Source organism: Gekko japonicus, unplaced genomic scaffold (genome assembly GCF_001447785.1).
Source record: "Gekko japonicus isolate JY-2015 unplaced genomic scaffold, Gekko_japonicus_V1.1 scaffold797, whole genome shotgun sequence".
NCBI lineage: Eukaryota > Metazoa > Chordata > Lepidosauria > Squamata > Gekkonidae > Gekko > Gekko japonicus.
In genome coordinates, this window is record NW_015160859.1 from 686236 (window position 1) to 714212 (window position 27977).

General features: G+C 39.2%; 1 protein-coding gene across 4 annotated transcripts in view; it reads right to left on the bottom strand.

Moving 5' to 3' along the window:
* Positions 1-27977, bottom strand: part of STRN3 (striatin 3) — a 73681-nt gene that overhangs the window by 3686 nt on the left and 42018 nt on the right. For 2 of the 4 annotated variants that reach the window (XM_015421809.1, XM_015421827.1), the window contains exons 7-15: positions 27640-27781; positions 21529-21639; positions 8172-8312; positions 3296-3429; positions 2071-2246; positions 1924-1971; positions 1535-1656; positions 1252-1419; positions 297-437 (exon numbers count right to left, since the gene is read on the bottom strand). In XM_015421809.1, coding sequence (XP_015277295.1) covers positions 297-437; positions 1252-1419; positions 1535-1656; positions 1924-1971; positions 2071-2246; positions 3296-3429; positions 8172-8312; positions 21529-21639; positions 27640-27781 — 1183 coding nt within the window. The remainder of the gene's footprint in view (positions 1-296; positions 438-1251; positions 1420-1534; positions 1657-1923; positions 1972-2070; positions 2247-3295; positions 3430-8171; positions 8313-21528; positions 21640-27639; positions 27782-27977) is intronic. The other 2 variants (XM_015421815.1, XM_015421821.1) reach the window with 2 other exon arrangements.

The following is a 27977-nucleotide window of genomic DNA, read 5'->3' on the forward strand; positions in this document are numbered from 1 at the left end:
AGAATGTAGTGCGCGCGCTGGGGGGGGGGGGGGGGGGGATAACATTTTCATCAGAAGCATCTTTTGTTAGTTTGGCACGAATCTGGTCCAGAACAAAAACCGGCCCCTATGAGTAGCTCATATACATCACTGAAGTAAAAGACCTATTCAAGCAACTATATATTTTTGCAATGAGATTTAAATTGGACATTGTCATGAAATGAGGATTTGCCCTGTGCCTTTATTTCAAAACATTTGTAAAATCAAATAGCAGCTACAGAGGTGAGGAACAAGCTATAAATTCAGGTTTAACTTACCAGAATCTGTTTGTGAGGAAAGCATTACCAATGACTGGGATGTTTCCAAATCATAGATAACCGTATTGCCAGTACTAAATGATGTCACCATATGAGCAGGATCACAACCTATAAAGTCAATGGATGTGGGTATTCCATACTCTGGAGTAGAAGAAACAAAATGGCTTCTATTAAGAGAATTCTTCATCCAATTTCTACAACCAACTGACTTTTCTGATCATAAATATCCTTAACAGTATTCCACTTTTCATCTGTATAATAATTAAAACCAACTGATGGATTTAGAAAAATCCAATTAATTTTTTTTTTGTCAATGCAGGTTGTATAACTATGCAGGTTGCATGGTTTGAAAGCAAACCATATCATTCTCAGACTACCAAACAGTTTCCGCTTAAAGGTTAGTGGACTTCTAAGAGATAGAGGAAGTAGCAAGTGTCTAGAACAGTCTTCTTAAACCCATGGGTCAGGTGCCCTTATACAGCATTATTTTGGGCTACCTTTGGACAGACCTGCAGCTACTGTACATGGGTAGACAGCTAGGGCATAACCCTCCTGACTCTTTCTAAGCACACTAAAAAGAACAGCAGGATAGCAAGAAGAAGTCACTCAATATAAAATGCTTTCATGGTTCTGGCTCTTGACTTGTTCCTCACTGGTGCTCATGTGGTGCTTTCTGTTCCCAGCTCTCTTGTTCTCCTGCCTATGGTCTTGAGCTTAACATCAATAAAGTCACGTCTTTCTGTCATGTGACTCTGATGCCACACTTTAGCAGCTCAGTGGGTCCCAGGGTCTAGAAAGGTTAAAGACCACTGATCTAGACAATTATTGCAAATATCAACTTTAGATTGGCTTCTCAAAAAAACCTGATACTTGGTAGCTGATTTTTTACAAAATCTTTTCTTAATTACTTAATCTGACTTGCAATTGCTTTTAATTTTAAAAAGAGACACCTCACCCCTGTTTCCATTATAAGTGCAAATGCAGGGCACTTTTTCTGGTGGATTCCATAATCTAACAGTGCCATCTGCTGAGCAAGATAGTAAGTGATTCTTTACACCACTGTAAGCAAGGCCCCAGACAGCATCTGCGTGAGCAATTAATGTGCCAGCTAGAACATTTGGCTCTGTAGGGGGAGAAAAAGAAAACAAGACTAATCACTCTCAGATGAAAGCTCAACACTTCTATTTAGTGTTGCTAATATATTTAAACACATTATGATGTACATAAAGGATGCTTACCATACGTATCATAAGGATCCACATTGGGGCTAGGCATATTCCACCACTGTATAGTTGCATCAATACCACCACTAAAACACTGTTCTCCATTAGAACTAATTGCCAATGACAATACAGGTCCACTGTTTTAAAAAACACAGAAGCAGTACATTATGATTTAAAATATTAAGTACATTATATTATAAACCAAACTTCAGAAGTTAGACTTTGAAGTCTATACAGAGTATTGAGTGCATCTATCTATCAATATCATTTACTGTAAACATTCAGCCTAACTACGCAAGCAAAAATTGTTAAGCAGAAGCAACAGCCAATATGCCAAAACACTGTGCTGCAATCCTTTGCATTGGAACAAGTTCTTGTGAAATTTTAAACGTGGAAGTACTTACATGTGGGCTCTAAATGTGTAGATGGGTTCTACATCTAAAGAGGCACTCCTGAAACACAGAAGCCAAAAGGTGATGACTGTGAGCACAATCTCAGCAAATGTTAAATTTAAGAGATCTCACAATATAAGTAGTTAAACATATACTTGCTTTTTGGCAGGAACTGTTTTTTGTAAGTTCCAAAGTTTTAAAGTGTGGTCCTCAGAGGCTGTAACCAGCACAGGCTCTACAGGATGAAAAGCTAATGCCCGCACTCCATCAAAATGGCTGCGCAGCGTATACTTAGGATTCCATGTTTTCCGAAAGGCATCTTTATTGGCTGGCAGCTATAACAGAGCAGGAGGTTAACAAATATACACACAGCCAAATAAAAAATCTTGTGGATTCTTCACTGGCATATATATAGCAAAACTAACAAGCTGTAGATATCAATATGGATATACTTGATATACAGTTTCCAGAAATCTTGTGGTTTTACAAGAATGCTGATAACCAAACCTTTTGATTAAAAAGTATCTTGCTGAGAGGAATCTTCAGGGTTCAACTATGCCTGTCAAAGCCTCACTGATCAGAAGCTACGCAAGGGGATTTCCAGAAGTCAAACAAGGATTTCCACATTTTGCAAGATTCTTCCACTACAAGTACTTTTTTCCTGCTCCCAAATTCCAACCTTTATTATACTGCAATATATCATACATCCCTGCTGTTTTTCACATAATCATCTCAGTTTTTGCATGTTTTGGATTTTTTTTAAATCGAATTTTGATTACAAAACCATTTTCTAGGAGTCAACTATCTAGGAGAAAATAGTTCAATCCAATGAACCGTGAGCAAACAATTCTTTTTCCCAGACCTCTCCCTACTTCTTGCAGCCTCCTGTGTTCCTGGAAACGTTGGGGAAACCTCAGGAAATGAGTGGGAAGGAGCACAGGGGACTGGGACCCAGAGACAATTGGCAGAAATAATCTCCCTCAGTTTTTCTGCAAGCTGTTCTGTGAATGGAGCAAGGGATCACAAAAAGGTGCTCAGCCAATTCTGTCAATTACATCTTTCCGCTGCAATTCACCAAAGGGTCCCCATATACTTAGGAACAGCTTTTGGAAGGTGTCACAGCAGGCTGCGTGTTCCGTGATCCACTGAATCCAACTCACACAAGATATGAAATGCAAATATATTCTGTAAACATTTAAGTGCCAGCTACAACTTTTTTCTCACTCATTTTCACATAGTAAAGAGCAAAATAAATATTTCCTCATGTTTCTTTAAACTTTTCATTTCATTTTGGAAACACCTTATTCTGATTATCTGCAATAATATGTGTAGTTATTATCAAACCCAATTTTATACAGGAAGTTTTAAACAAATTTGCACTTACATCGTAACTGTAGTCTGCATCATTAGCTACTGTCAAGTCTGCAAGGTCTCCAAGGCCCAGTACACTTAACAATACGTCATCTGAACCCATAATAAATGACTTGCCTCCTCCAGATGGAAATGTTATTGGCTCAGCTACAAGAAATAAAGATAGTTTCTTAAGCCTGGGAGATAAAATGTAAGAATTTAATAATGACAAAGTATCAAGCTGAACAATTCACATGCCATTTTTTATTTAAAAAGACATTCTGTATTAGCTCAAACAGTATTTTACATTTATCTCAATAAATCTTTAATAGGTCTTTACCAGCTAATTTAAAAAAACTCTTAAAATAACATTTATAAATATTCTAATGGGTTGAATATTTCATTTAGTCGGCCAAAAACCTGTAACTTGGATCCAGTGAATTACAAAAGAAACAAAATTTGCAAGACTGATCTGTTTCAGCACTCTTGTGCTTCTCCAAAGTCCCAATCAAGAGCATTTTGAAAGGAAAAATCTATTTTTCCCAATTCCCTTTCCCACTGTAGCTCTCCATACCACATATGATGTCATTTCTAATGGTCCCAATTCTCAGGATAGGATGGAGGGTGATAGAAAGCTGCAGTGGGAAGAGATCTGTTGGAACCAAGACAATGCCTGTTTTATGCACCATGGTTATTTTATTCATTATCAATCACACAAAGGAAAGTAGTAAGGAATGTGGCATCTGAGTAACTGCAATTTCACTTCACATTCACTTACCTTTTCAAACATTCATAAACTATTATTCAAAAGCCAGAGTGTCTCTTTTGCGAAGAATCTTTTACCCCATATGACAGTTCGGTGGATAGGGAATTGGTTAGAGGACCGCACCCAAAGAGCGGTGGTCAATGACATTTTATCAGATTGGAGGGAGGTGTCCAGTGGGGTGCCGCAGGGCTCAGTTTTGGGCCCAGTACTTTTCAATAGCTTTATCAATGATCTGGACGAAGGGGTACAAGCGCTACTCATTAAGTTTGCTGATGATACCAAATTGGGAGGAGTAGCAAACACCCAAGAAGATAAGAGTTAAAATTCAACAAGACCTGAATACTCTGGAGAAGTGGGCAGTTGCGAACAGGATGCAATTCAATAAAGATAAACGCACAGTGTTACATCTGGGCCAAAAAAATGTCAAGCACAAATATTGGATGGGCAATACGTTTCTGGGGAGTAGTGCATGTGAAAGAGATCTTGGGGTAAGGGTGGACTGCAAACTAAATATGAGCAGTCAGTGTGATGCGGTAGCAAAAAAGGCAATTTCAGTCTTGGGTTGTATTAAAAGGGCCATAGCATCGAAATTGCAGGAGGTCATAGTGCCTTTGTATACCGCCTTGGTCAGGTCATACCTGGAGTACTGTGTGTAGTTCTGGAGGCCTCACTTCAAAAAGGATGTGGGCAAAATCGAGAAGGTGCAGAAAAGAGCGACGAGGATGATCAGGGGTCTGGAGACTGAGCTCTATGAGGAAAGGCTAAGGGCCTTGGGAATGTTTAGTTTGGAGAAGAGGAGATTGAGGGGGGACATGATTGCTCTCTTTAAATATTTGAAAGGTTGTCATTTGGAGGAGGGCAAGGAGCTGTTCCAGTTGGCAGCACAGGATAGGGACCAAAGCAACGGGTTTAAATTACATGCAGAACAGTATCAGCTGGATATTAGGAAAAACTTTTTCACAGTCAAGAGTGGTTCAAAGGTGGAACCAGCTGCCTAGGGAGGTGATAAGCTCCCTTTCACTAGCAGCTTTCAAGAAGAGGCTGGATGAATATTTGTCAGAGATGCTTTAGGCTGGTTCTGCATTGGGCAGGGGGTTGGACTAGATGGTCTGTATGGCCCCTTCCAACTCTATGATTCTAAAACATAAAATAAGACAAACTAGTTTAATAAACTATCAAATACAGCTTTATTGAGGAACAGATTCACAGCATGTGTTTTTGGTTGAGATGGTACCAATCTTAAGGTTTTACAAGAGAACAAAATTGAAATCCAGTAGCATCTTAAATACCAACAAATTTTCTAAGATATAAGCTCATGAGAGACAACACTCACTTCATTAGATACTGATGGTATCTGACGAAGTCACCCTTGACTCTCCAAAAGCTTATACTTGGGGAAATTTTGTTGGTCTTTAAAACGCTACTGGATTTTTAATTTTGTTCTACTATTACAAACCAGCCACACACATGGAACTAACTTTTAGAAGTTTTCTTTAGGAGATAATAGCCCAGATAAAGAGAGGCATGGATTCCTCCTCTAATTTCTATCTCACTTTCCAAGTTTGCACAAGAGAGCTAATTTTTAACTTTATCTTTGTCTACACCTTTATTTTACAAGCATGAACATCAGGCTAGTTATACCACAAACCACTTTTCAAGATAAACACTGTTTTATTTAATGCCCATATTATGTCAGCAGTAATTAAATGTATATTTGAATCCAGCAGAAGCTTAGAGACCAACAAAATTTTCAGGGTATGACCTTTCCAGAGTTAAGCTCCCTTCATCAGATCTGACTAAGGGTATTTGATGAAGGGAGCTTTGTCCTTGAAAATCTTGTTGATTTCTAAGGTGCTATTGGACTCGATTCTAGCTGTTCTACTGCAGATCACAATGGCTACCCTCTAAAACTACCTTAAATACGAAGATCTGGTACTGAGGCTAAATTCTTGTCACTGTAATTTTATGCATGCAAGACCAGGATATCTACAGTACTAGAAAGTGCTTCATCTCCTGTTTCCTAATTAGATTAATTCTAATTTTATCTGCCTCTTCTTATATTGAAGCTCTAGCAGAAACAAAACAATCCGTAAGTAGCCAATAGAATCAGACTCACTATTCGAAACATACATGGCATTGTGACAGATAGTTTCAAGTTCCACCCTCCAGGAGCCTCAGATAATCACTTTCAAATGGTGGACAGGAATGTGGAAAAGAATAAAGAGGAGGAGTTTGGCAGTTTAACTGCTGGCCAGCCAACAGAGTTGAGGGCTGTTGCACTTTAGATGAGGGAAGAATGAGGAAGTCTGCTGGTTAAGCAGGGAGTCCTTTAGGGACCTTAGGTATTTTGAAGATAGGTAGGGTTTGCATGGTGTACCTGGAAAAAAAACAGTTTAAAAGCCTATCTGCTGCATGTTATAAACATTTGGGTGCTATTCCTGTCAGAACCAAAAGCCTTTATGTTCCATGTTATAAGTTTGAATCAGTCAAACAAGAAATCTGCTTTGTAACTGTTGCACTTTCTCAGGCCCCAGCTCTCCATTAACTGTTTAAACTGTTAATACTGAAAGGACTGGAGAAAAGAAAAACTAAGAGACAACCAAAGCCACACATACCTGAAATAAACCTTTGTCTTAGATGTTTTTGTCAAGCCTACTATGCGGTTCCTTCAAGCCTACAGTCACCTCATAACAGGTCAAGTGGTACCCTGAGTCTAGGCATTGTACTTACTGAGGACTAGGAGACTAAGCCTCAATTATAAAACTAAACATACATAAAAAGAAGTTTGTAGGGTGTGAAATTTAAGTTTCTAGGTCTGGAGACGGGTTGTCGCCACAGGCACACACACAGTAAGGCTACAATGTACAACTCTGAAATTCAAATTTATGGAATCACTGAATGCACAAAAAAAACCCCAAACACAAACATCTTGCCTTGTGTTTACTTGGCTATACAACTAGCAGTGGGAAAGGAACCCACAGTGAAGCTGAAGACAACATATTACGATTTTCCACATTATGCAGCTTGCCAAAGAATTGGCAAAGAATTAGAGAAAACTTTCACAGGAGATATGCTCTGGTGAAAGAACGAGGCCACACATCCATTACCTCTATTAATTTAAGCTGACCTATTTAGCAGCATTGAAGCTGTCCATTTCATAAAAAGAATTCTCCCCATCGATGGCTTATCTTCTAATAAATGCATATGGAAAAATCAGAATGGGCAATGGTTTAAGGGCAGAGAGAAGCAAGTCTGTTCATACTTAGAAGTTAAAAGAGAAACTCCTATGATATTACATCACTTCCACAAAGTAATGCTTGGGGTCCACCAGGGTTCCCAATAGAGCTCTTTTCCCAACAGTAAAGGATACCAGGCAAAGGATTTCAAAATGCTGAAACATTTCCTCACAATAATGGCCATCACATGAATTCCAGGATGGAACAGGCTCTTCATTTTCAAGATGGAGCTCTGTTTAGGGTAAGATTATGCTTCACAAAGATTTTCAGGAGTGGAGTCTGGATGAAAGCGCTGCTAATCACTACAATGTATGTTTTGATACTTTTTCAGAAACTATTTTAAAATGACCTAACGACTCATCAGTTTTACTCAGTGTCCTGGGAGATAGGAGTAGCACAGTACCACTCAACATTGATGTAACCAGATTTTGATAAGGTACTCACAACACACTAATATTAACAAAATTTACAGAGAAGGTTATTGTTTAACAGCAGTTGCCCTTTTTATAATCCCTTTGATACTAAGAATATATTGTTTTGTATTTTCATATACAAATTTTCTTTTAACAAGATCATCTGAATAGATTCTTTGAAACAAGAGAAAGGCTGGATCCAGCATAGCACTTTTTTCCATTTAATAACTCTCCCTCCTGTAATACCTTGAAAATATGGTTGGGGGGGGGATTTTGGGCTTTGTGAGAGGAGGAAGCTGCAAAAGTCATGTTCCACCAGCAAACGTCCTTGCACCCATGGAGATGCTGTGCTGGATCCAACCCAAAAGTTGTAGAACATAAAAGTGGTGGTAGTCTTTTACAGAACCAAGAGGCAAGCAACACTAGGGACTATGCAAGGATGTGGTTTTAAAATTAAACCTTCTAAAAACAAGTAAGTAGGTGAACTTATTGTACCTTCCTCTGCTCTTGCACCTTCATGATCAGTCATTCTAGAAGAGGGTGACCTAGATTGATTAATGACTCCTGAAGGGATGTGGGGTAGCTCATCATCGCCCAGATCAGCTATCATGTCGTGCAGTTTTGTCCTGTTGACTCCTGTAAATTAACGTCAGCAGCAAAGGTTCATTTAATTGCTACCGCATGACCTGATAGCCACTTATATGCCCAGTTTGCTAATCAATAAACTTATTTTAATGTGATCTTGTTAAAGACAAAGGATTCAGTGAAACACATATTGTTGCATAATAGTGTGTGGGAAAACGTTACAATTAAAATTAATCTTCAGGTTAAAAAAATTATTGAAACTTGAATTGTTTTAGTGTAATCTCTTTGTGCTATGCTTAAAGTAGAGGACAGGAAGCTTCAGTGTTTGGACTTCAAAAATATAATATCTGAACGAATGCACACAAATGATATATTTGCAACAACAAAAAAAATCTAGTGCTTATACTACAAGTTAACACTGCTGAGAAAGCATAAGGTTTGCTTACCAAAAGAGGGGGCAAAAATAAAAATTGGTGGCTAAGAGGCAACAAACAGTTTAACTTCCTTTTTCATTTTTTAAATAGACAATTTAAAAATATTAATCTTTACACTTACAAAAGAATCTTTACTAGTAACAATTTTTTTCCTATTTGAAAATTAGTATAATAGTTGCAGGTCTAAGTTTTAGAGATTTACGCAACATTTATAGTAAAATTATCCTATGAAATCATAAAATGCTTTGAATATAAATGATGCCCTAATTCCCATGTAGCTAATTCAAATAATAAACTTTATTAAAAGCTGGAAATAGGAAACAGAATTTAAACTGTTAAGAAGAAGCTCTTCCTTCTTTGGCAAAGAAATACTTTCTCCATCACAGGAATCGGTATTATCTCTCCCAATGAACTAATTCTCAACCTTCCTTTCTTTCTTAAATTGAACTTGTTAGGCCACCCTTCCCTGCAAGCAAGGCTCAGGGCAGCTTACATCAAAACCAACATAATAACAACCTATTAAATAACACTGAAAACGACTAAAATATATATTATCTTAATCAAACAATACATTACATTGTTTAAGATTACGAGAAACTTCTGTTCCCACCAACTCCCTGAGTAAAGGAAGTGCGACGAGGTGAGTAGGAGGGTATGAGTGCCTACCTTCGCTGTCCTCAACTGAATGCCTGGCGGAATATCTCTGTCTTGCAGGCCCTACAGAAATGTATTAAATCCCATAAGGAATAGATATTCTCTGGCAGAGAGACCCACCAGGTGGGGCCAGGGTTGAAAAGGCCCTAGACCTAGTTGAGAACAGCCGGACTTCTCTCAGGCTGGGGACCACAAGAAGGTTCTTATTACATGTAAAAAAAAAGCTTGTAATACCACAATATCAATAACTTGCTACTACAAGACTTATGGATCACTCATGGATCACTGCCTTGTCGTGGCGAGGGGGCTTGCGTGGTTCAATGAAGCTGTGGGCTATGCCGTGTAGGGCCACCCAAGACGGACAGGCCACAGCAGAGAACTCAGACCAAGAGTGATCCCCCTGGAGAAGGAAATGGCAACCCACTCCAGGTATTTTTGCCAAGAAAACCCCATGAACAGTATCAAAAGGCTAAAAGATATGATGCCGGAAGATGAGCCCCTCAGGTCGGAAGGTGTCCAATATGCTACTGAGGAAGAGCAGAGGGCAAGTACAAGTAACCCCAGAAAGAGTGAAGCGGCTGGGCCAAAGCCGAAAGGACCCTCAGTTGTGGATGTGTCTGATGGTGAAAGGAAAGTCCGATGCTGCAAAGAACAATACTGCATAGGAACCTGGAATGTAAGATCTATGAATCAAGGTAAGCTTGACGTGGTCAAAAATGAGATGGCAAGACTGAACATCGATATCCTAGGAATCAGTGAACTAAAGTGGACAGGAATGGGCGAATTTAACTCAGAAGACCATTATATCTACTACTGTGGCCAGGAATCTCGTAGAAAAAATGGTGTGGCCTTTATAGTCAACAAGAGAGTGCAAAAGGCAGTACTGGGATACAATCTCAAAAATGACAGAATGATTTCTGTCCGATTCCAAGGCAAACCATTCAACATCACAGTAATCCAAGTCTATGCCCCAACCACTGATGCAGAAGAGGCTGAAGTGGACCGGTTCTATGAAGACCTACAACACCTCCTAGAACTAACACCAAAAAATGATGTCCTCATCATCATAGGGGACTGGAATGCTAAAGTAGGAAGTCAAAAGGTAACTGGAATAACAGACAAGTTTGGCCTTGGAAAGCAAAATGAAGCAGGGCAAAGGTTAACAGAGTTTTGTCAAGAGAACACACTGGTCATAGCGAACACCCTTTTCCAACAACCTAAGAGGCGACTCTACACATGGACATCACCAGATGGGCAACACCGAAATCAGATTGACTATATAATTTGCAGTCAAAGATGGAGAAGCTCTATCCAGTCAGTAAAAACAAGACCTGGAGCTGACTGTGGTTCAGATCATGAGCTACTCATTGCAAAATTCAGACTTAAACTGAAGAAAATTGGGAAAACCACGAGGCCATTCAGGTTTGACCTAGATCGCATCCCTGATGAATATACAGTAGAGGTGAAGAATAGATTCAAGGGTCTGGATTTGATAGATAGAGTGCCTGAAGAACTATGGACAGAGGTTCGTGACATCGTACAGGAGGCAGCAATCACCACCATCCCAAAGAAAAAGAAATGTAAGAAAGCAAAGTGGCTTTCTGATGAGGCTTTACAAATAGCAGAGGAAAGAAGGAAAGCGAAAGGCAAAGGCGAAAAGGAAAGATTTACCCAACTGAACGCAGATTTCCAGAGAACAGCAAGGAGAGATAAGGAGGCCTTCCTGAATGAACAGTGCAAAGTAATAGAAGAAAACAATAGAATGGGAAGGACTAGAGATCTCTTCAAGAAAATTGGAGAAATCAAGGGAGCGTTCCATGCAAAGCTGGCCATGATAAAGGACAAAAACGGTAGGGACCTAACAGAAGCAGAAGAGATTAGGAAAAGATGGCAAGAATACACAGAAGAACTATACAAGAAAGACCTCGATGTCCTTGACAACCACGACGGTATAATCACTGACCTCGAGCCAGACATCCTGGAATGTGAAGTTAAATGGGCCTTAGAAAGCATTGCTAACAACAAAGCTAGTGGAGGTGATGGTATTCCAGCTGAGCTATTCAAAGTCTTAGAAGATGATGCTGTTAAAGTGCTGCACTCCATTTGCCAGCAAATTTGGAAAACGCAACAGTGGCCACAGGATTGGAAAAGATCAGTATACATTCCAATCCCAAAGAAGGGCAATGCCAAGGAATGTTCAAACTATCGCACAATTGCACTCATATCACACGCTAGCAAGGTCATGCTCAAGATCCTACAAGCTAGGCTTCAACAGTACGTGGATAGAGAACTACCAGAAGTACAAGCTGGGTTTCGAAGAGGTAGAGGAACTAGAGATCAAATTGCCAACATTCGCTGGATTATGGAGAAAGCAAGAGAGTACCAGAAAAATATCTACTTCTGCTTCATTGACTATGCTAAAGCCTTTGACTGTGTGGATCACAACAAACTATGGCAGGTCCTTAAAGAGATGGGAGTACCAGACCACCTCACATGTCTCTTGAGAAACCTGTATAAGGGCCAAGAAGCGACAGTTAGAACCGGATACGGAACAACTGATTGGTTCAGCATAGGAAAAGGAGTACGACAAGGATGTATACTGTCACCTTGCTTATTTAATATATATGCAGAGTACATCATGCGAAATGCTGGCCTGGATGAATCACAAGCGGGAATTAAGATTGCTGGGGAAAAGATCAACAACCTCAGATATGCAGACGATACCACTCTGATGGCAGAAAGTGAAGAGGACCTCAAGAGCCTCTTGCTCAGGGTAAAAGAGGAGAGCGCAAAAGTGGGCTTGAAGCTCAACATCAAAAAAACTAAGATCATGGCATCCGGCCCCATCACTCCTTGGCAAATAGAAGGGGAAGTCGTGGAAGTAGTGACAGACTTCACGTTCCTGGGATCCCAGATCACCGCAGACTGTGACTGCAGCCATGAAATTAAAAGACGCCAGCTCCTTGGGAGGAAAGCGATGGCGAACCTAAACAGCATGATAAAAAGTAGAGACATCACCCTGCCAACAAAAGTCCGCATGGTCAAAGCAATGGTATTCCCAGTAGTCATGTATGGCTGCGAGAGTTGGACTATAAGGAAGGCCGAGCGCAGAAGAATAGATTCTTTTGAACTATGGTGCTGGAGAAGACTCTTGAGAGTCCCTTGGACTGCAAAAAGATCAAATCAGTCAATCCTAAAAGAAATCAACCCTGACTGTTCCCTGGAAAAGAACAAATCAGTCAATCCTAAAAGAAATCAACCCTGACTGTTCCCTGGAAGGTCAGATAATGAAACTGAAGCTCAAATACTTTGGCCACCAAATGAGAAGGGAGCACTTACTGGAGAAGACCCTGATGCTGGAAAAGACTGAAGGTCAAAGAAGACGGGGACGGCAAAGGATAAGATGGTTAGACAGTGTCATAGATGCAACGAACATGAAATTGAGCAAACTTCAGAGGATGGCGGAAGACAGGAGGGCCTGGCGGGAACTGGTCCATGAACAACAACAAGAAGACTTAAAACTTCTGTTTCCTGGCACACACACCCTTTCAACCAATGTATTACTACACACACACCCTTTCCCCCAAAGTACTCCTACATGTACTCAAGAAAACATCCACTATCTATACAGATTGAACATTTGCTGAGCTTTGTTTGAGCACCCTTCATTAAAGCCAACTGTACTTCCTCAAAAGGGTCACATCACAGACTTTGGCTTGGATCCACTATGAAAATACTCTGGAGAATTTTTACCCACAGAGCATGTCTTTCATCTCCTCCCATCCTGTTCCCCCTTAAAGGTCTTTTAGGCTGCACTGGGAGGGAGGTGAGAGTCATGCTCTGTAGGGCAATCCTTCTATTGGTAAAAATGCTGTGGCGGAATCAAGCCTCTCAACTGATCAGATGTATAAAATCCCTCCAGTAGGAATTGGAAGAATGGAGAAAAATTGATATATTTAGGATTAAAGTGCTCGGTGTAGCATACATGCTATAAGTTTCGTGGTGCTCTTCCTCAGGCCAGAACTTTAAAAAAAATTGATCAGGAAGATATGCCAGTCTTAAGATGTAACTGTAATAGAGGCAGTTCTTCCAGACTAATTGTGTTAGAGTTCTACCTTGTACAAAATTTAGGCTGAAACAGAGAAGTAAATGGAGGAAGAACTGGAGCTTAATCTTGCTAAAAGGGAAGTGATGCTGGTTGGGTAAACTGAGATTCTGGAGATAGTTGTGATACACACTTTCGACTTTATTGTTAACAGACACAAAGCTTGGGAGTTAGAACATAAGAACATAAGAGACGCCAATGTTGGATCAGGCCAAAGACCCATCCAGTCCAACACTCTGTATCACACAGTGGCCAAAAATACCAGGTGCCATCAGGAGGTCCACCAGTGGGGCCAGGACATTAGAAGCCCTCCCACTGTTGGCCCCCCCCAAGCACCAAGAAGACAGAGCATCACTTGCCCCAAAGTCCCTATCTATACCTTGTGGCTAATAGCCACTGATGGACCTCTGCTCCATATGCTTATCTAATTCCCTTTTGAAGCCATCCATGCTTGTAGCCACCACCACTTCCTGTGGCAGTGAATTCCATGTGTTAATCACTCTTTGGGTGAAGAAGTACTTCCTTTTATCCATTCTAACCCGACCACTCAGCAATTTCATGGAGTGCCCACGAGTTCTTGTATTGTGAGAAAGGGAGAAAAGTACCTCTTTCTCAACCTGCTCTATCCCATACATTATCTTATAACCCTCAATCATGTCTCCCCTCAGTCTTCGTTTCTCCAAGCTAAAGAGCCCTAAGCGCTTTAACCTTTCCTCATAGGGAAAGTGTTCCAACCCTTTTATCATTCGAGTTGCCCTTTTCTGCACTTTTTCCAAAGCTATAATATCCTTTTTAAGGTGTGGTGCCCAGAACTGCACACAGTATTCCAAATGAGGTCTCACCATTGATTTATATAGGGGCATTATGATATTGGCTGATCTGTTTACAATACCCTTCCTAATAATCCCCAGCATAGCATTGGCCTTCTTTATTGCAGTCACACACTGTCTCGACATTTTCAGTGAGTTATCTACTACAACTCCAAGATCTCTCTCTTGATCTGTCTCTGCCAGTTCAGACCCCATCAATGTGTATTTATATTTAGGATTTTTGGCTCCAATGTGCATCACCTTGCACTTGGCCACATTGAACCCCATTTGCCATGTTGACGCCCACTTGCCCATCTTTGACAGATCCCTTTGGAGTGCCTCACAATCCTCACTGGTTTTCACCACCCTGAACAACTTCGTATCATCCGCAAATTTAGCCACTTCACTGCTTACTCCCAACTCCAAATCATTAACGAACAAGTTAAAAAGCAGTGGACCAAGTACTGATCCCTGCGGTACCCCACTGCTTACCACCCTCCACTGAGAAAATTGCCCATTTATACTCACTCTCTGTTTTCTATTAAATCCAGCCCTTCTGCTGAAAAAGCAGGCGAACCAGCTGGCAAAAAGTACTCCTTACCAATTTTATAGGGCATGGAAAGTCTCCTTTTTCAAATTCAGTGTATCACAGCTTTACTACCACAGCCACACTGATCTATGCTACAGTAATACTGAGACTGGACTATGTATTCTATGTGGGGTTGTTTCTGTGCAGAATATAGCAGGTACACTGTTAATGGGGAATAAACATTTTAAACATGTTACCCCAGGTTTAAGATCATTACACTGAATGCCTGTTTACTTCCATGTTCAATGTAAGGAGCTGGTGTTAACTAAGACCCTTCCTGACCTGCTACCCTCATATTTCTGAGCCCATCACCACCCATATGTGCCTACAAGCCAACTCCAAGCATTAGTACATCTCCCCCCCTTAGGACAACTAAGAAATGTTTCTCTGGCTGTACCTATGCTATGGAATGGGCTTCCACAGGATGGTTTTGGAGGCTCCATAAAGCCAAGCCTTTTGGCCATGCCTTCAGAAGTTCATGAGTGAAGGCTCTTGCCTGCTTCTATTTGTATTTTTGCTGATGTTGTTTATAAATTTATGTAAGTCAAATCTATGTCTAGCACTTACTGAATTCTCCTGTTGTAAGACAAAGACATGGTAATTCTTATATTAGTGAAGCTGAAGATAAATTTTAGAAGTGTGCTCTGGAGCATCTTCATATACTAAAATTGGTGGCTATGTACTAATAAGGCCCTGATCACTAAGAATCATGTGCAACCTTGGCATTTCCCTTTTCAATTTTCATACTGTTAATTTTGAGCTCTCAACTGAAACAGACAAGGAAGATATACACTTGCTATCAGCCAAGCCCACAGCTGCCCTGGCTAAGTAAAAATCACCATAACCTTGATGATTTTTTTGTGTCCAGTTACCATCAGAGCACAGTGAGCAGAGAACAATGCACAGAAGGGATAAAAACTACAGAAAGAACAAATAGTAATACTTGAACATCCACCTGCATACTCTTCTTCTGGACAGGGTCCACCGATGCCAAAGCAATGTAAACTCAGCACAATTTCTCTCTCTACAAATCTGTCTGAGTCAGCACTGGATGCAGCTCGAACTAAGAAATTATCTGTCCACAACAATATAATTTATGAACAGTCTTTGGATGAAAAAGTTCATCTGCAAAGCAACATGTAATTATGTATCAATGAAAGGAATAAAGATAGATGGCATGAACTTGTATTATTGCACAGAGTTCAAATTCTTGTAATCCAGGACCTTTACTGTAATCATTCTCTCTTAAACTTGGCATCTCTCAGAATGTCCAATCTACATATGCTTTCAGAATCCTACTGCCTTCTTGTTTTGAAAATAAAAAACAGGCAGAAATTACATTTAGCATCTTGAGGTCCTGAACCTGATTTGGAGGCTTGGCTTTGGATTCAGCCACCAAAGATAATTTTCCAGATAAGGATTCTACCATGAAGCCTCAACCCTGAAAAATATTCCTCTACTGGCAGGTGGCTTGACAATCTAGCCTTACCTCCAAATGTTCTTATGGCATTTGGCTGACCACTGGTGCAAGGTGTGTTGCCCAACTGAAGTAATAACTTGGATAGTATGTGACATTTTTTATATTATTTGGTTGTATAAAAATGCCCAAACACCACGTTCTAACAAGAAGAATGAATATTTATTTTAAATATTTATAGACTGCTTTTCTGTAATATACGCAAAGCAGTTTCCAGATGTACAAATAATAAACATTAAAGCCAAAAACAGATTCAAGCAATCATCACAACGTGCCAATTTCCAAAGGCCCCTTTAAAATAAAATAATAATTAGTTTTTCCTAAAGATTACCGGAGATGACACTTTCTTCACTTCTTTAAGTAGCTCATCCCAAAAGACTGAACTGCCATTGCAGAAGCTCTAGCATGAACTGAAACTATCTAACCTCCCTTGCCAATTGCAAGGAGTCCCTACTGTGATATGTAGTGTTCTCCAGGGCTCACTCATTTTTAGTAACGAAAATTGCACTTCCATTTGGACTTAAGTTCAGTCAGTAAAAGGGTAAGACTTTCTGGACTAAATTAAGATGTTATCGTGCTGGTAGGAGTCAAAAGGCAATATCGAGCAAGGAAGGAACAATTCCTTGAATAACGTCTGGAATGTCAGTATTTGTATACAATGCTTAAGATGCAGTTCTAGACCTGAAGTAGTGAAGACTTCTGTGCCCAATATGGCCTATGCGAGGACAGAGAAATGTCCTATTACCATCATATATAGTATTTTATTTCTATGTATGCCTATCATAAAGCCTTTCTAGATGGCTACAGGCTATTTAGCCTTAGCACTATAATTGTTTCATGTACCATCAGACTCTCTGGAGCCTCACCACTACTGGGATTGTAAACAAAGAACATCTCTGCACTGGTTCTACTACTTCTGTTTTGAAACAAGCCTTCAGGGAGGGGAGCACTACACACACCCTATTCTAAGTATAAATAAGAAATTATTTTTTATTTACTAAAACAAATATTTTAAACTAACCAAGCCACAGCCATGTACAATACTTATCAGTTCTACCAAATATAAAAGCTTCTGTCACCTTTGTGCATTTAGGTAACTATTCCAGATAATCAGGTACTATTTATTCAAACCTACAAAGAGAAAATATTGGACAGTACAGAACTGGGAAAAGACAATACTCCTGAGTGCTATTATGATGAGTTTGGGACAGGGGGATGAAAGGCAATCACAAACTTACTCTAATAGCTTGAGAGTCAAAAGAGAACTATAATGCAATACCCTGCAGACCACAGATCTTAATATAAGAATGAATATAAACCTCTGCTAGCAGTGTCTGTCCTATTAAAACTAGAACCTGTAGTAACCATAAAACAGGACTGTGACCCTCCAGTTACAGAGCTGGAAGAGTTCTGGCAGCTGGCAGTTTTGGCTTTCAGTCAAGAAACAGCATGCATATACACAATTGTGGAAACTGTTATCAAAGGGAAAGAGCTGAATGGGTTGAGTACTGAATGGTAAATCACACTCCTGTTGCTAAGACTGCAGTTTTAATTTTACTTTGTCTGCTAGCATTAGGTATGAATGTAGTAGGATGCGAAGCCAGGGAAGAGAATGAAGACTCCAAAGATTAGGGTATTCCTAGTTAGCAACTCAAATTGCTGTGGTTTATAAATGAGACTTGAGATTTTGTATAATGTACTAGATACTCTTTACTTTGAAAAATGTGATATGTTTAAATGTTCTCTGAAATTGTTATCAATTATGATATTTTATTTTGCATGTTTAGCTGCTTTATTCTGGGGGGGAAGACAATACTTATTTTAAATAAAATATTTTTTCAGTAATGAAAAGATACATTTTAGGAATGCATTCATTTTGCTCTAAATGTTAAGCATTTGCTAAGCTGGTCGGTTATGCTGATAGTTCAATGTCACGGGAATGTTAACAAACAGGGAAGTTGATTTTCAGGGACCAATGCAGAGATTTTATCAGCTAGCTGTTCTACCCACCAAAAATCTTGCCAAACCTTCCCTTCTACATTTTTTTGCCTTCCAAAGTAACTGTACCATGTCCAATTTTCTCTATATTTCATCACATATATTCACCTCCAATAAACATTTCTACTCATCTACATTTTATTTCTAAACTGATAGATTTCCAGTAAAAAAGTAAAATAAATCTTACATAGCTTGTAAGAGTTTAGATTTATATGGCGAGTCTAATGCAAAACAGATTTGGATCCAGCTCAGCGATTCCTTGACTTCCTTGCTTCCCCCTTCCTGCTGCTCCTAGGGAAGAGGGAGCTGCATTGGGGGAGGGGGGTAGACTTTGGACTACAGTGGAAGGAAGGAATCAAGACAGTTCCACTCTGTGGGTAGACATCCTTCCACTCCGGAAACACTGTGCTGGATCTAAGCTACAGACTTCAAATCCAGCTAATTTACAACCAATACCTAAATACTGTCAGCATAAGGTAGAGCTCTATAGTGGACTAAGAGCATTCCCTAGTGTGGTAGAAAAGACTAATTCAGAAAACAACTTCAGAATAGGGTTAGGCAAGTAACAACAAGAACGTGCAACACTATTTTTAAAAATGCATTAATCTATTCAAATGAATTTACACACAAAGCCAGACAAACATTAAGTGTTTTTTAAAACAGATAGCAAAACATTTCCTGTTACTGCCATACATCTGAGCCCTTGGATACTAGGAAGTAAACCTACCGATGTCCAAAATGTCAAATCTACAGACAAAGTACATATACTACAATTAAGTCTCTGCTCTTTCAAACCTACTTCTAATGTTTATCCAAGCGTCTCTTCAAGGCAACCTCCCTCAAGATTTTTAAATCCATACCCTATTCTAATCTTACACTGCTTCCATGCCCTCCAATTCACTAACAGTCATCTATTGCAGCAAGCAAGTGCACAGAACCTTCGCACATGGCAACTTGCAACTGGGGCCCTAATAGCCTATGTGGCCAGAAACTCCCATATGAACCTTTGCTGCTCTTCAGCTTCCACAATCAGCATAGGTATTGAAAGCTATAATGCTAAACCACTGCTTTGGGTAGTGGTTTTCACTCTACTTGCTACTGGAATCTCTCTTTCCCTGAAAACATATACACCCTTCTAAAAGATGTGATTCACACAATAAAGCAAAACAAGGTTTCCTGCTAGATGAGTCAGCCTGGAGGATTCTTGAGATTGTATGCTCACTATGTCTTCGCCTCTCCTTAATGTGCAGCAAGATAAGGGACTGTGGCTCAGTGGAATAGCATTTGCTTTGCATGAAGAACGCCCCAGGTGCAACCCAAGATATCTCCAGTGAAATTAATCAGGCAGCAGATGATCTGAAAGATCACTACCTGAGACACCCTAGAGCTGCTGCTAGTACTGAATAGACAGTACTGACTTTGATGGATCAATGATCTGACTTGGTATAAGACATGTGTGTGTTCATAAGTTATTTCTGGATCTGTGGCAAACTAGATTCCACACTGGGAACAAATCATTCTGGAATTCAAGTCTGCAGGACAAGCACAAACCACAGTTTGCCAGTACATGTGAAACAGCAAACTTTGTTTACCGTAAACGCAGAAATCTTTAAGGGGAGGGAGAGGGGAAGTGCATAATCCCCCAGATTCATTCACACATTGTTATCTGAACCATGACTACCAATGCAATCCAACATGGAATTTCTTCCGTCCAAGCCCACTGAACAAAGGAATTTAGTCTGGAGAAATTCTGCATAGGATTGCCATGAGTGCTTTGAGAACAAGCACCCTGTATAAACTTTAAGGGAAACATGAAATAATATATGATATGATGTTACCATACATCCCTGACCTTACTCTACTTCACAGGCTGCTGCTTGTGGAAGTGAAGAAATACTGAGCACAATGTCATGTTATGAGTCTCTAATTGCTAGCCGCTGCCATGCACCCCTACTGTGCAACTTCTAGTGTGAGCCTGAGTTTTTTTTTTTAAAGGGGAGGACACACTAGAGTGGCCACACAAGGGTCAAAATGAATAGCAAAAAGAATAAAGATGGTGGTCAAGGACAGGAGATAGCAATGAGTAGCAACAACAACTTCATCTGGCACTAACAATTAAATGTTCTGACAGAACATATCCATTTCACCATTTCACAGAAAATTAATTTCACTAAACATTAAGCAAATATCTTCCTCTTAGCCCCATGAAATTTGAGAATGATACTGTACAAAAAGGACAAGAATAATTTAAAAGATGACTGTGTATTAAGAAGTGTGAATCAAGCATGTAATTAAAAATTCAAGTGCGTAAATCAAAATTAAGCTTTAAAATTAGGTTTCAAGTCAAGTCATGGCTCCACAAAAGTAGTCATAAGGACACCAATACCAGCCCCCACCCCCCGCCCTCAGTTCTGCATGAATTGCATAGAACTCAGCACAGAAGTCAGACTCTCAGTTCACAGTGGCTGTGCAGAACCCCTGCATGAGAGAAAAGTATTGCTTCTGCCTTCCATAAAGAGTCAAACAAAACCTATTCCTCCCTGCCCCCCTGCCCAATCGTCCATATGAAAAATCCTTGGCACTCCCCATGCCCTATGCAAACAGTAGAAGACCTGAGAGCAAGGCTAGCTAGGTCTTGTTTCACTTGGTACAGGACGTTTGTATATGACAAGAGTAGCAAGGAGAGAAACAAGGTACAGGCCCTCCCTAGTCCTCTGCCATGCACAGACTTTGAGATGAAAATTTAATGGTGACTACAAGGCAATAGTTAGTAAGCCAGCCCAAAGTCTGTGGACCCCCCCCACTGGCTGATATCTTTGGCATTTACGAAAAAACTTTTCTAATCGGAGCTTTAAAAAAAACAATTTTATTAAAATTTGGCAAAGTTGATCAAAGTCAGAAACAATACTATTCATTTGTATTTAGCTCAGATTTTAAGTCCTCATCATCTTTATAATGTATTCCTAGGTGATAGTGAAGCAGCATAATTTTTTCTTTACCTCTTGCTGCCACCTGCAAGGTCCAAATTTAAAATTCAACTGCAGATGAAATTTTGATTTGCCAATTTATCAATGGAAAGTTAAAGTTAGTTGCCCCCAAGCCTGCAAAGTGTTAAAATGAAAAAAACAAAAACATGTTTTAAAAAACAACTGTCTTCCACATGGATTCAGAGTTGTGTCAAGATTCAGAATCTGCACTTACTCTTTACCCCTTTCTTCCCCTTTCGTTCCTTCTTGTATTGTTCCTTCAGTTTACTTATTAGTCCCTGGTCTACATCCCAAACCTCAGCAGTTGGGGACAGGTCATCTTTGTCTACATGCAGCATATTATTGAAAGAAAAATAATCAGCAATTGGCAATGCAAGCTGCTGTGAGTGTTACAGGTTAATCATTAAAATAAAAAGTGTTATTCAATTACATTTCAGCATTTTAAAGGTGCAGTTTCAGTTCTTGTTTTGTAAAACACTTCCAATTTTGGTCATATCTTTTTCATACCCTTTCATTAGGATAATTTGTCAACAATGAAAACGTTTTGATTACTTTCTATTCACAGAAATAAAAGAATTAACGGTTTGACTTTAGTGCATGAAATTACTGCATCTTTAGTAAGACAGTATTAAAAATTATCCAGCCAGCATTTAACAAGCAAATAAATATAGCTCATGCAATATCATTCATTAAAGTGCAAACTGAAATAAGTGTCAGCATCATTTTGTTTACAAAACCACCATGCATTCTCTTCCACTTTATTCTACATGCAGTAAAATCTAGTAGCTATAGAAACAGACCAAGATACAACACAACTTAAAGGGTAAGTCTATTAGATTATTGAAAATATAGATGCAAGTCAAGACAGTTTGGCATACCCTTAAACTTCTTCAGGCTTATATTTGTTTGCCTTCTTCTTTTTCATGTTTTTATTTTTAAAAGAGCATGAACTCAAAGTCTACAAACCCTGCGCCACATCCCAAGAACCCATTACTGTTTTTTGGGGGGAAACAATGGCAGGAGGGTTGGTCTGCCAAAAACTGTAGTGGTGGGAATTCACGCCAGATCATAAACACATTACATGGAAGTTCCACTGAAAACAGTAGGTCTTGCATGAAATATCCTTAGGTACAATGTTCGTAATTTTAAATAAATTTAAGCACCCTTAATTCAGTAAAGGTTACAGTACAAACCAGACACTTGAATAGCAATATCATGGACAGATGCTTTGAAAATATGATGAATATTTTAGTGTACTTGCTAGTAAGCATGACTCAAGAAACTCTTTTTTAAAACTGTACCTGAAGTCCTGTGCCCACTTACTTAGGAGTAAGCCTGTTGAAATGAGGGAGTGCTACAAGCTTGCATAAAACTGGGCTGCAACTTTGAAAATATTTCCAAAAAAGCTGTTCTTCTAGTCAGCAGTCTTCTTGATATAACATATATAAGAAATTGATGGTATTTGATTTCTGTTCTAAGCAACACATTTTTAACTGATTGCATTCAATTGTGCACTTGTTCACACAGTTTGCATCTCCAGAAAAATTCCTATAGCAAATACTCCCTTCCCCTGCAGGGACAAGCTACCTCATTAACTGGGAAATCCTGCAAATAGTTGAATGGGAGACCATTCTGACCCTCTGATATAAGATTTGGCTCCATTCTGTTCACTCTGCCTCTTCTTTGTAAAAATAAGATGGCAGAAGAAGGAAACATAGGACCCCCCCCCCTTACTCCAAGAGCCACCCCAAGGGTTTGTAATACCCATCCCACTATCGAATTATACAGCATAATTTCTGGTTCAAAAGGACAAGCTAAGCCTCTCTGTTTCTCTTCATCTAGAGATCAACCATTAAATATGATGATGATCCAGAAAAAGGGTATGAAAAGGTCTGAATGTGTGAAACTTTGCATATTCACAGCTGGCCATGGGAGTTCTGTGAAGAAAATCCCATGGCCAGCTGTGAATCATGTTTTAACTGTGTTTTAGCTGTGAATCATGTTTTAATAGAAGAAGACTGTGAATTTACAACGGGCTGAACAGAACGGATTATTTTTAAACATAAAACCAGCATTGTAACAACTAGGGGTGTGCACTCGGTATATACCAAGCCAAATAAATATCCGAAAAATAGCTTATCTGTAATTTTGGGGTACTTATTCAGTCGAATACAAATTAGAGATCTGTACTCAGCTACTGAAGTAGCTGCGCCAGAATAAAAGCCAATATTAACCAGCTTGTATTCAGATGCATTTAGAAAGCATTTAAACAGACCATGGTTTCTTTAAATGCCTTCTGAGTTCAGTTCACTTGCTGAGTCACACTGCTGTGGCAGCGCGACTTGGTGAGTGAGCTCAAAAGGAATTTAAACTTTAAATGCTTGCTGACTTTACTCACAGAGTTGCATCGCCACCATGGCATGACTTGGAGAGTGAACTCAGCAAGCATTTAAAATTTAAATCCTCCATTATACCCTATGGGGACAGTCCCCATTGGGTATAATGGAGCCAAATAAATTCAGCAATCCCGATTATTTCCCAAATAATTTGGGGAAATCAGGAAATAATGATATTTTTCGGTTTCAACACACTCGAACCCAAAAAATACTGATTTTTTTTGCACACCCCAGTAACCACTAATACAGAGTCATAAATAATAATTTCTATCCTTCCTCCTGCTAACCTAATACACAGACAAATGCCTCTATCCCAAACTCATGTCCCAAATGGGGACACAGAGGACTTCTCTCCATTTTAGCCTTAAAACTAGTACTATTTAAAGCTAGAATGAAAACTGAACTAGCTATAAGTGCAACATAATCCTAACAGTGCAATCAAAAGGCATCACTCTGGCAGTTGCAAATATGGCTCTATATTTATTAACTTCATTTAAAACGTACCTTTCTCCCCAGTGGGGATCCAAAGCAACTTGCACTGTTCTTTCCTCCATTTTATCCTCACAGCAACCCTGTAAATTATGCTGAGAGTGGGTAACTGGCCCAATATCACCCAGCAAAATTGCATGGCAGAGTGGGGATTTGAACCTGGGTCTCCCTGATCCTATCCAGCACTCTGACCACTACATAACACCATAATGATGCATCATTGGTCACATGGGGACAATTTTTATTTACTAAAAGTGACCAAGCAAGTAACAAGTTATAAAGTAAGCATCACTAAACCTGTTACCATAACTCTATTCATACATTAAAGCACCCAAATGGATAATTAGCATATAAGTAAAACTTGGGTATGCCAAGACCACTATCAATGTGTTATTTCTCACCTCTCGGAGAGAACAAGCTGTATAAGAACCACTGACATTTTCCCAATAGTATGACATTTCAATCTTGCCGACTCTTCTGAAGAGCAGTAAACATTTTTATAATTATTCCGTACACTGCAGTTTCCCTCAAGTTCAACAAAAATGAGATGTAGCTGTTTTCAAATCAATTCCTATGAGGGGCCCTAATCCCAAATTTAAACTGTGAAGTGCTGTATGGGTATATAGCTTGTTAACTGAAGTACAGAAGAAAGGTGAAAAGATCATTAAGGTGGGAAGGAAAATCCAGAAAAGTAACGGAAGCAAGTGAAAAGTGCTACAGTTCCCATTAAGCAAGACTTACAAAGCAACAATTAGCTAAATATATACGTTGCTGCCTTGTAAAACGACAAGTCATAGGGGAACAGTAGCACTTTCTTACTTGCTTCCATTACTTTTCACATATAACTAGAACTTTATTTTGAAGAAATCAGAAAGGAAAGAAAGTAATCTGATAACAGCAAATAAGAATTCCAAGAAATAGACTTAACTGAATATTTTCATACTGATTTGGATGGGACAACAAACTCCTCTTTATTCTAGGTATTCCAGAATGAAGCCTATTATTGTAGCCATCACTGATTGGCAGACAAGGCTGGACTGAAGTCAAGTGATCTCATCCCTTGCCACCTCATCAGAGTGAATTATTTTACAGCACCACCAGCTCTCCCGCTGTCATGAGATTCTTCATTCACCACCAATACAACTATGCCAGGCCAGCTGCTGACATGAGTTTTCCCCTCAGCAGAGCAGCCCATGTGCCCTGGTTTCTCACACAGGTGAGCAGAGGGTTCTCTCTTATACTTAACAGTATAACTGCAAATTTCATGAAATCAGCCACATCTTTTACCTAACAGACAAAAGTTAAACTGTGATGGAAAAGCTCCTCCTAATTAATTTTAATAATCTCTCCTGCATCCTGCTGAATTAGGAAAGGGCAATTTCACTAATTAACAGATATTTTGTTTACTTTGTGGAATTTGAAAAAAATCAAAGAATGCCAAGTACAGATTTAAGTAAACTCAAAAGAAGCAGCAATGAGCCTGGTATATTCAGCTGGTAGGTAAAAATATCAGATCCTATTTGATAAAGAGAGAGAATGCTGGTATGTGGACATATTATAAAAATAGGGGCACATGTGTCTAAAACAGTATATAATTGACTAATTCTGTTCAGTATGCATCACATAAGGATGTATTTGGCCTAATACTTGTTCCATTATTTTCTTCAACATTAATATCCAATCACAGCCCTATGAAATTTTGGAATCAGCAGTATCAGTTGTAAACTACTAAATTTCATAGCAGTCAACTTCTGAGCTATCTAAACAGCAGCAATTTGGAGAGCTCCAACTTTAAGAACCTTTGTTGGTCTTAAAGGTGCCACTGGACACAAAATTTGTTATATGAACATCAATTCAAGAAGTAAAATCATACTGCTTTGCTGCTGCTTTAAAAAGTGTTCACAGCTCCAATCTAGATAAACCAACCCATGTGAAGGAGCAAATTTCAACATGCACATCAGCTCTACTTTCGAACACAATGAAGTAGCAATTAGGAGAAACCCCAAATGTGATGTGCAGTGTGCACAATCAGTGTAACAGTGCTGTGTAACAAGCAATACATCCTTCCAGCTCTAAATTGTAAATTATGTACTGATTTTATGTAAGCCGCCCTGAGCGGGCCTTGGCTGGAAGGGTGGGATAAAAATCTAATAAATAAATAAAGGGCCAAGTAAGCATCACCAAAAAAGGAATCAGATCACCAGAAGGCTAGCCCTCCATAACTGCAGCAGTCAGCAATGCAGCCTTTCCACTATGCTTGAGTTGTCTTTTAAAGCCCTAAAAGGAACTGCCCGTAGCTTAAATCAACCAAGACTACACTTTTCCATCTGCCTGCCTGGAGTGAGCTAGGTGAGACTGGTGGGTAGTGTAGAGTATGCTTTTTTCTCATTGAGGCTCTATACAACAGAATCTCCTGCCCCAAGAGGCTCACTTCAATCCCCTCATTGCTGACCTGTCAGAGGACAGCATAGACAGTTCTCTTTCAGAAGACCTTTGAGGGGGACTGGACTTAACTGTCCATGTTTCTTTTTTAAAAATCTATTTTTCCTTTCCCCCACTACATCTCTGGTGAAGTTGGTGTTTATACTTTTAATGCCAATGACTTGCTCCTGTTTAGTATTTATGGCTGTTACTGCTAGCTTTCTAGACAGCTGAAGTTTTAAAGGTTTGGGCTGTTTTGTGATGTGTAGCTTGTTTTAAATTGGTATTTTTAATGTTTTGTTCCTTTTTAAGTTGGCCCTAATTCCTTCGTAGAAGGCCAGGTACAGATATATTAAATGTTAGACAAAATATGTTATTTACAACAGCCATCCTTACTACCTTAATTCCGAACACAGCCCTATCCCATTTCAATGGAATTTCCAGGTAAGTGTGTTTTTCACTACATCCTAAAATATTAGTTTTTACATAATCACATATTTCAATATATTTTGGGCAAAAATGAAATCATTTTGAACAGCTGGCAATTTCACCAAAAACAAATGAACTTGGTTTTCAACATGTCTAGTATTATTTTCTTAAAACACAAAATTAGTGATGTATACACACACACACACACAAATTGCTTGGGAGGGCAGAGAGGAATTCTGATGGTAGAATGACAAATTCTATGAATTCTTTAAGCAAGAAATTAAACAGCAGAACGCAGAAGAAATAAAAACATTTACCATAGCATTTTGGAGTTTAATTTGTGCCTAGAATTTTACCCTAAGAAACAGCACTCATAGTAAGGAAGACATAAAACAAAATAGATAGCATACCTCAATCTGAATTCTATTTATGTCATTAAATACTATAAAGCCTATTGTTCTATTTTCTTTCTTATTTTTAGCTTTTGAACACCACGAATACTACACTGTTTTTGGTTTTAGTAGATACATGAACTATTATACATTTATAGTAGAAGGGTTACTTAACCAACGTTCATTTGATCCTCTTACCCCATTCTGTCCCATCCCCTGAGCTCCGTGCCTCTCCAGCTCCCTCTCCATCTTCTGCCGTTACTAAGAAATCAAATTCTTTCAATGCTTCTTCTGTGTCAGGGTCATCTGTAAGATCAGCAGCTAGCCCTTCATTTCCAATCTACAAGGGGATTGTGACAGAACCAACATTAAAGGACAATATGGCACAATTTTATACAGACAGCACACCTCCTCCCCCTCCAAGATTTACATACTGCGTACAAATATCCTCTTATCCATCTTGATATATGAAATACAGTTTTATGTCAAATCTACAATAAAAAATGTCAAGGTAGCACACCAAATTTGCCAAGAGT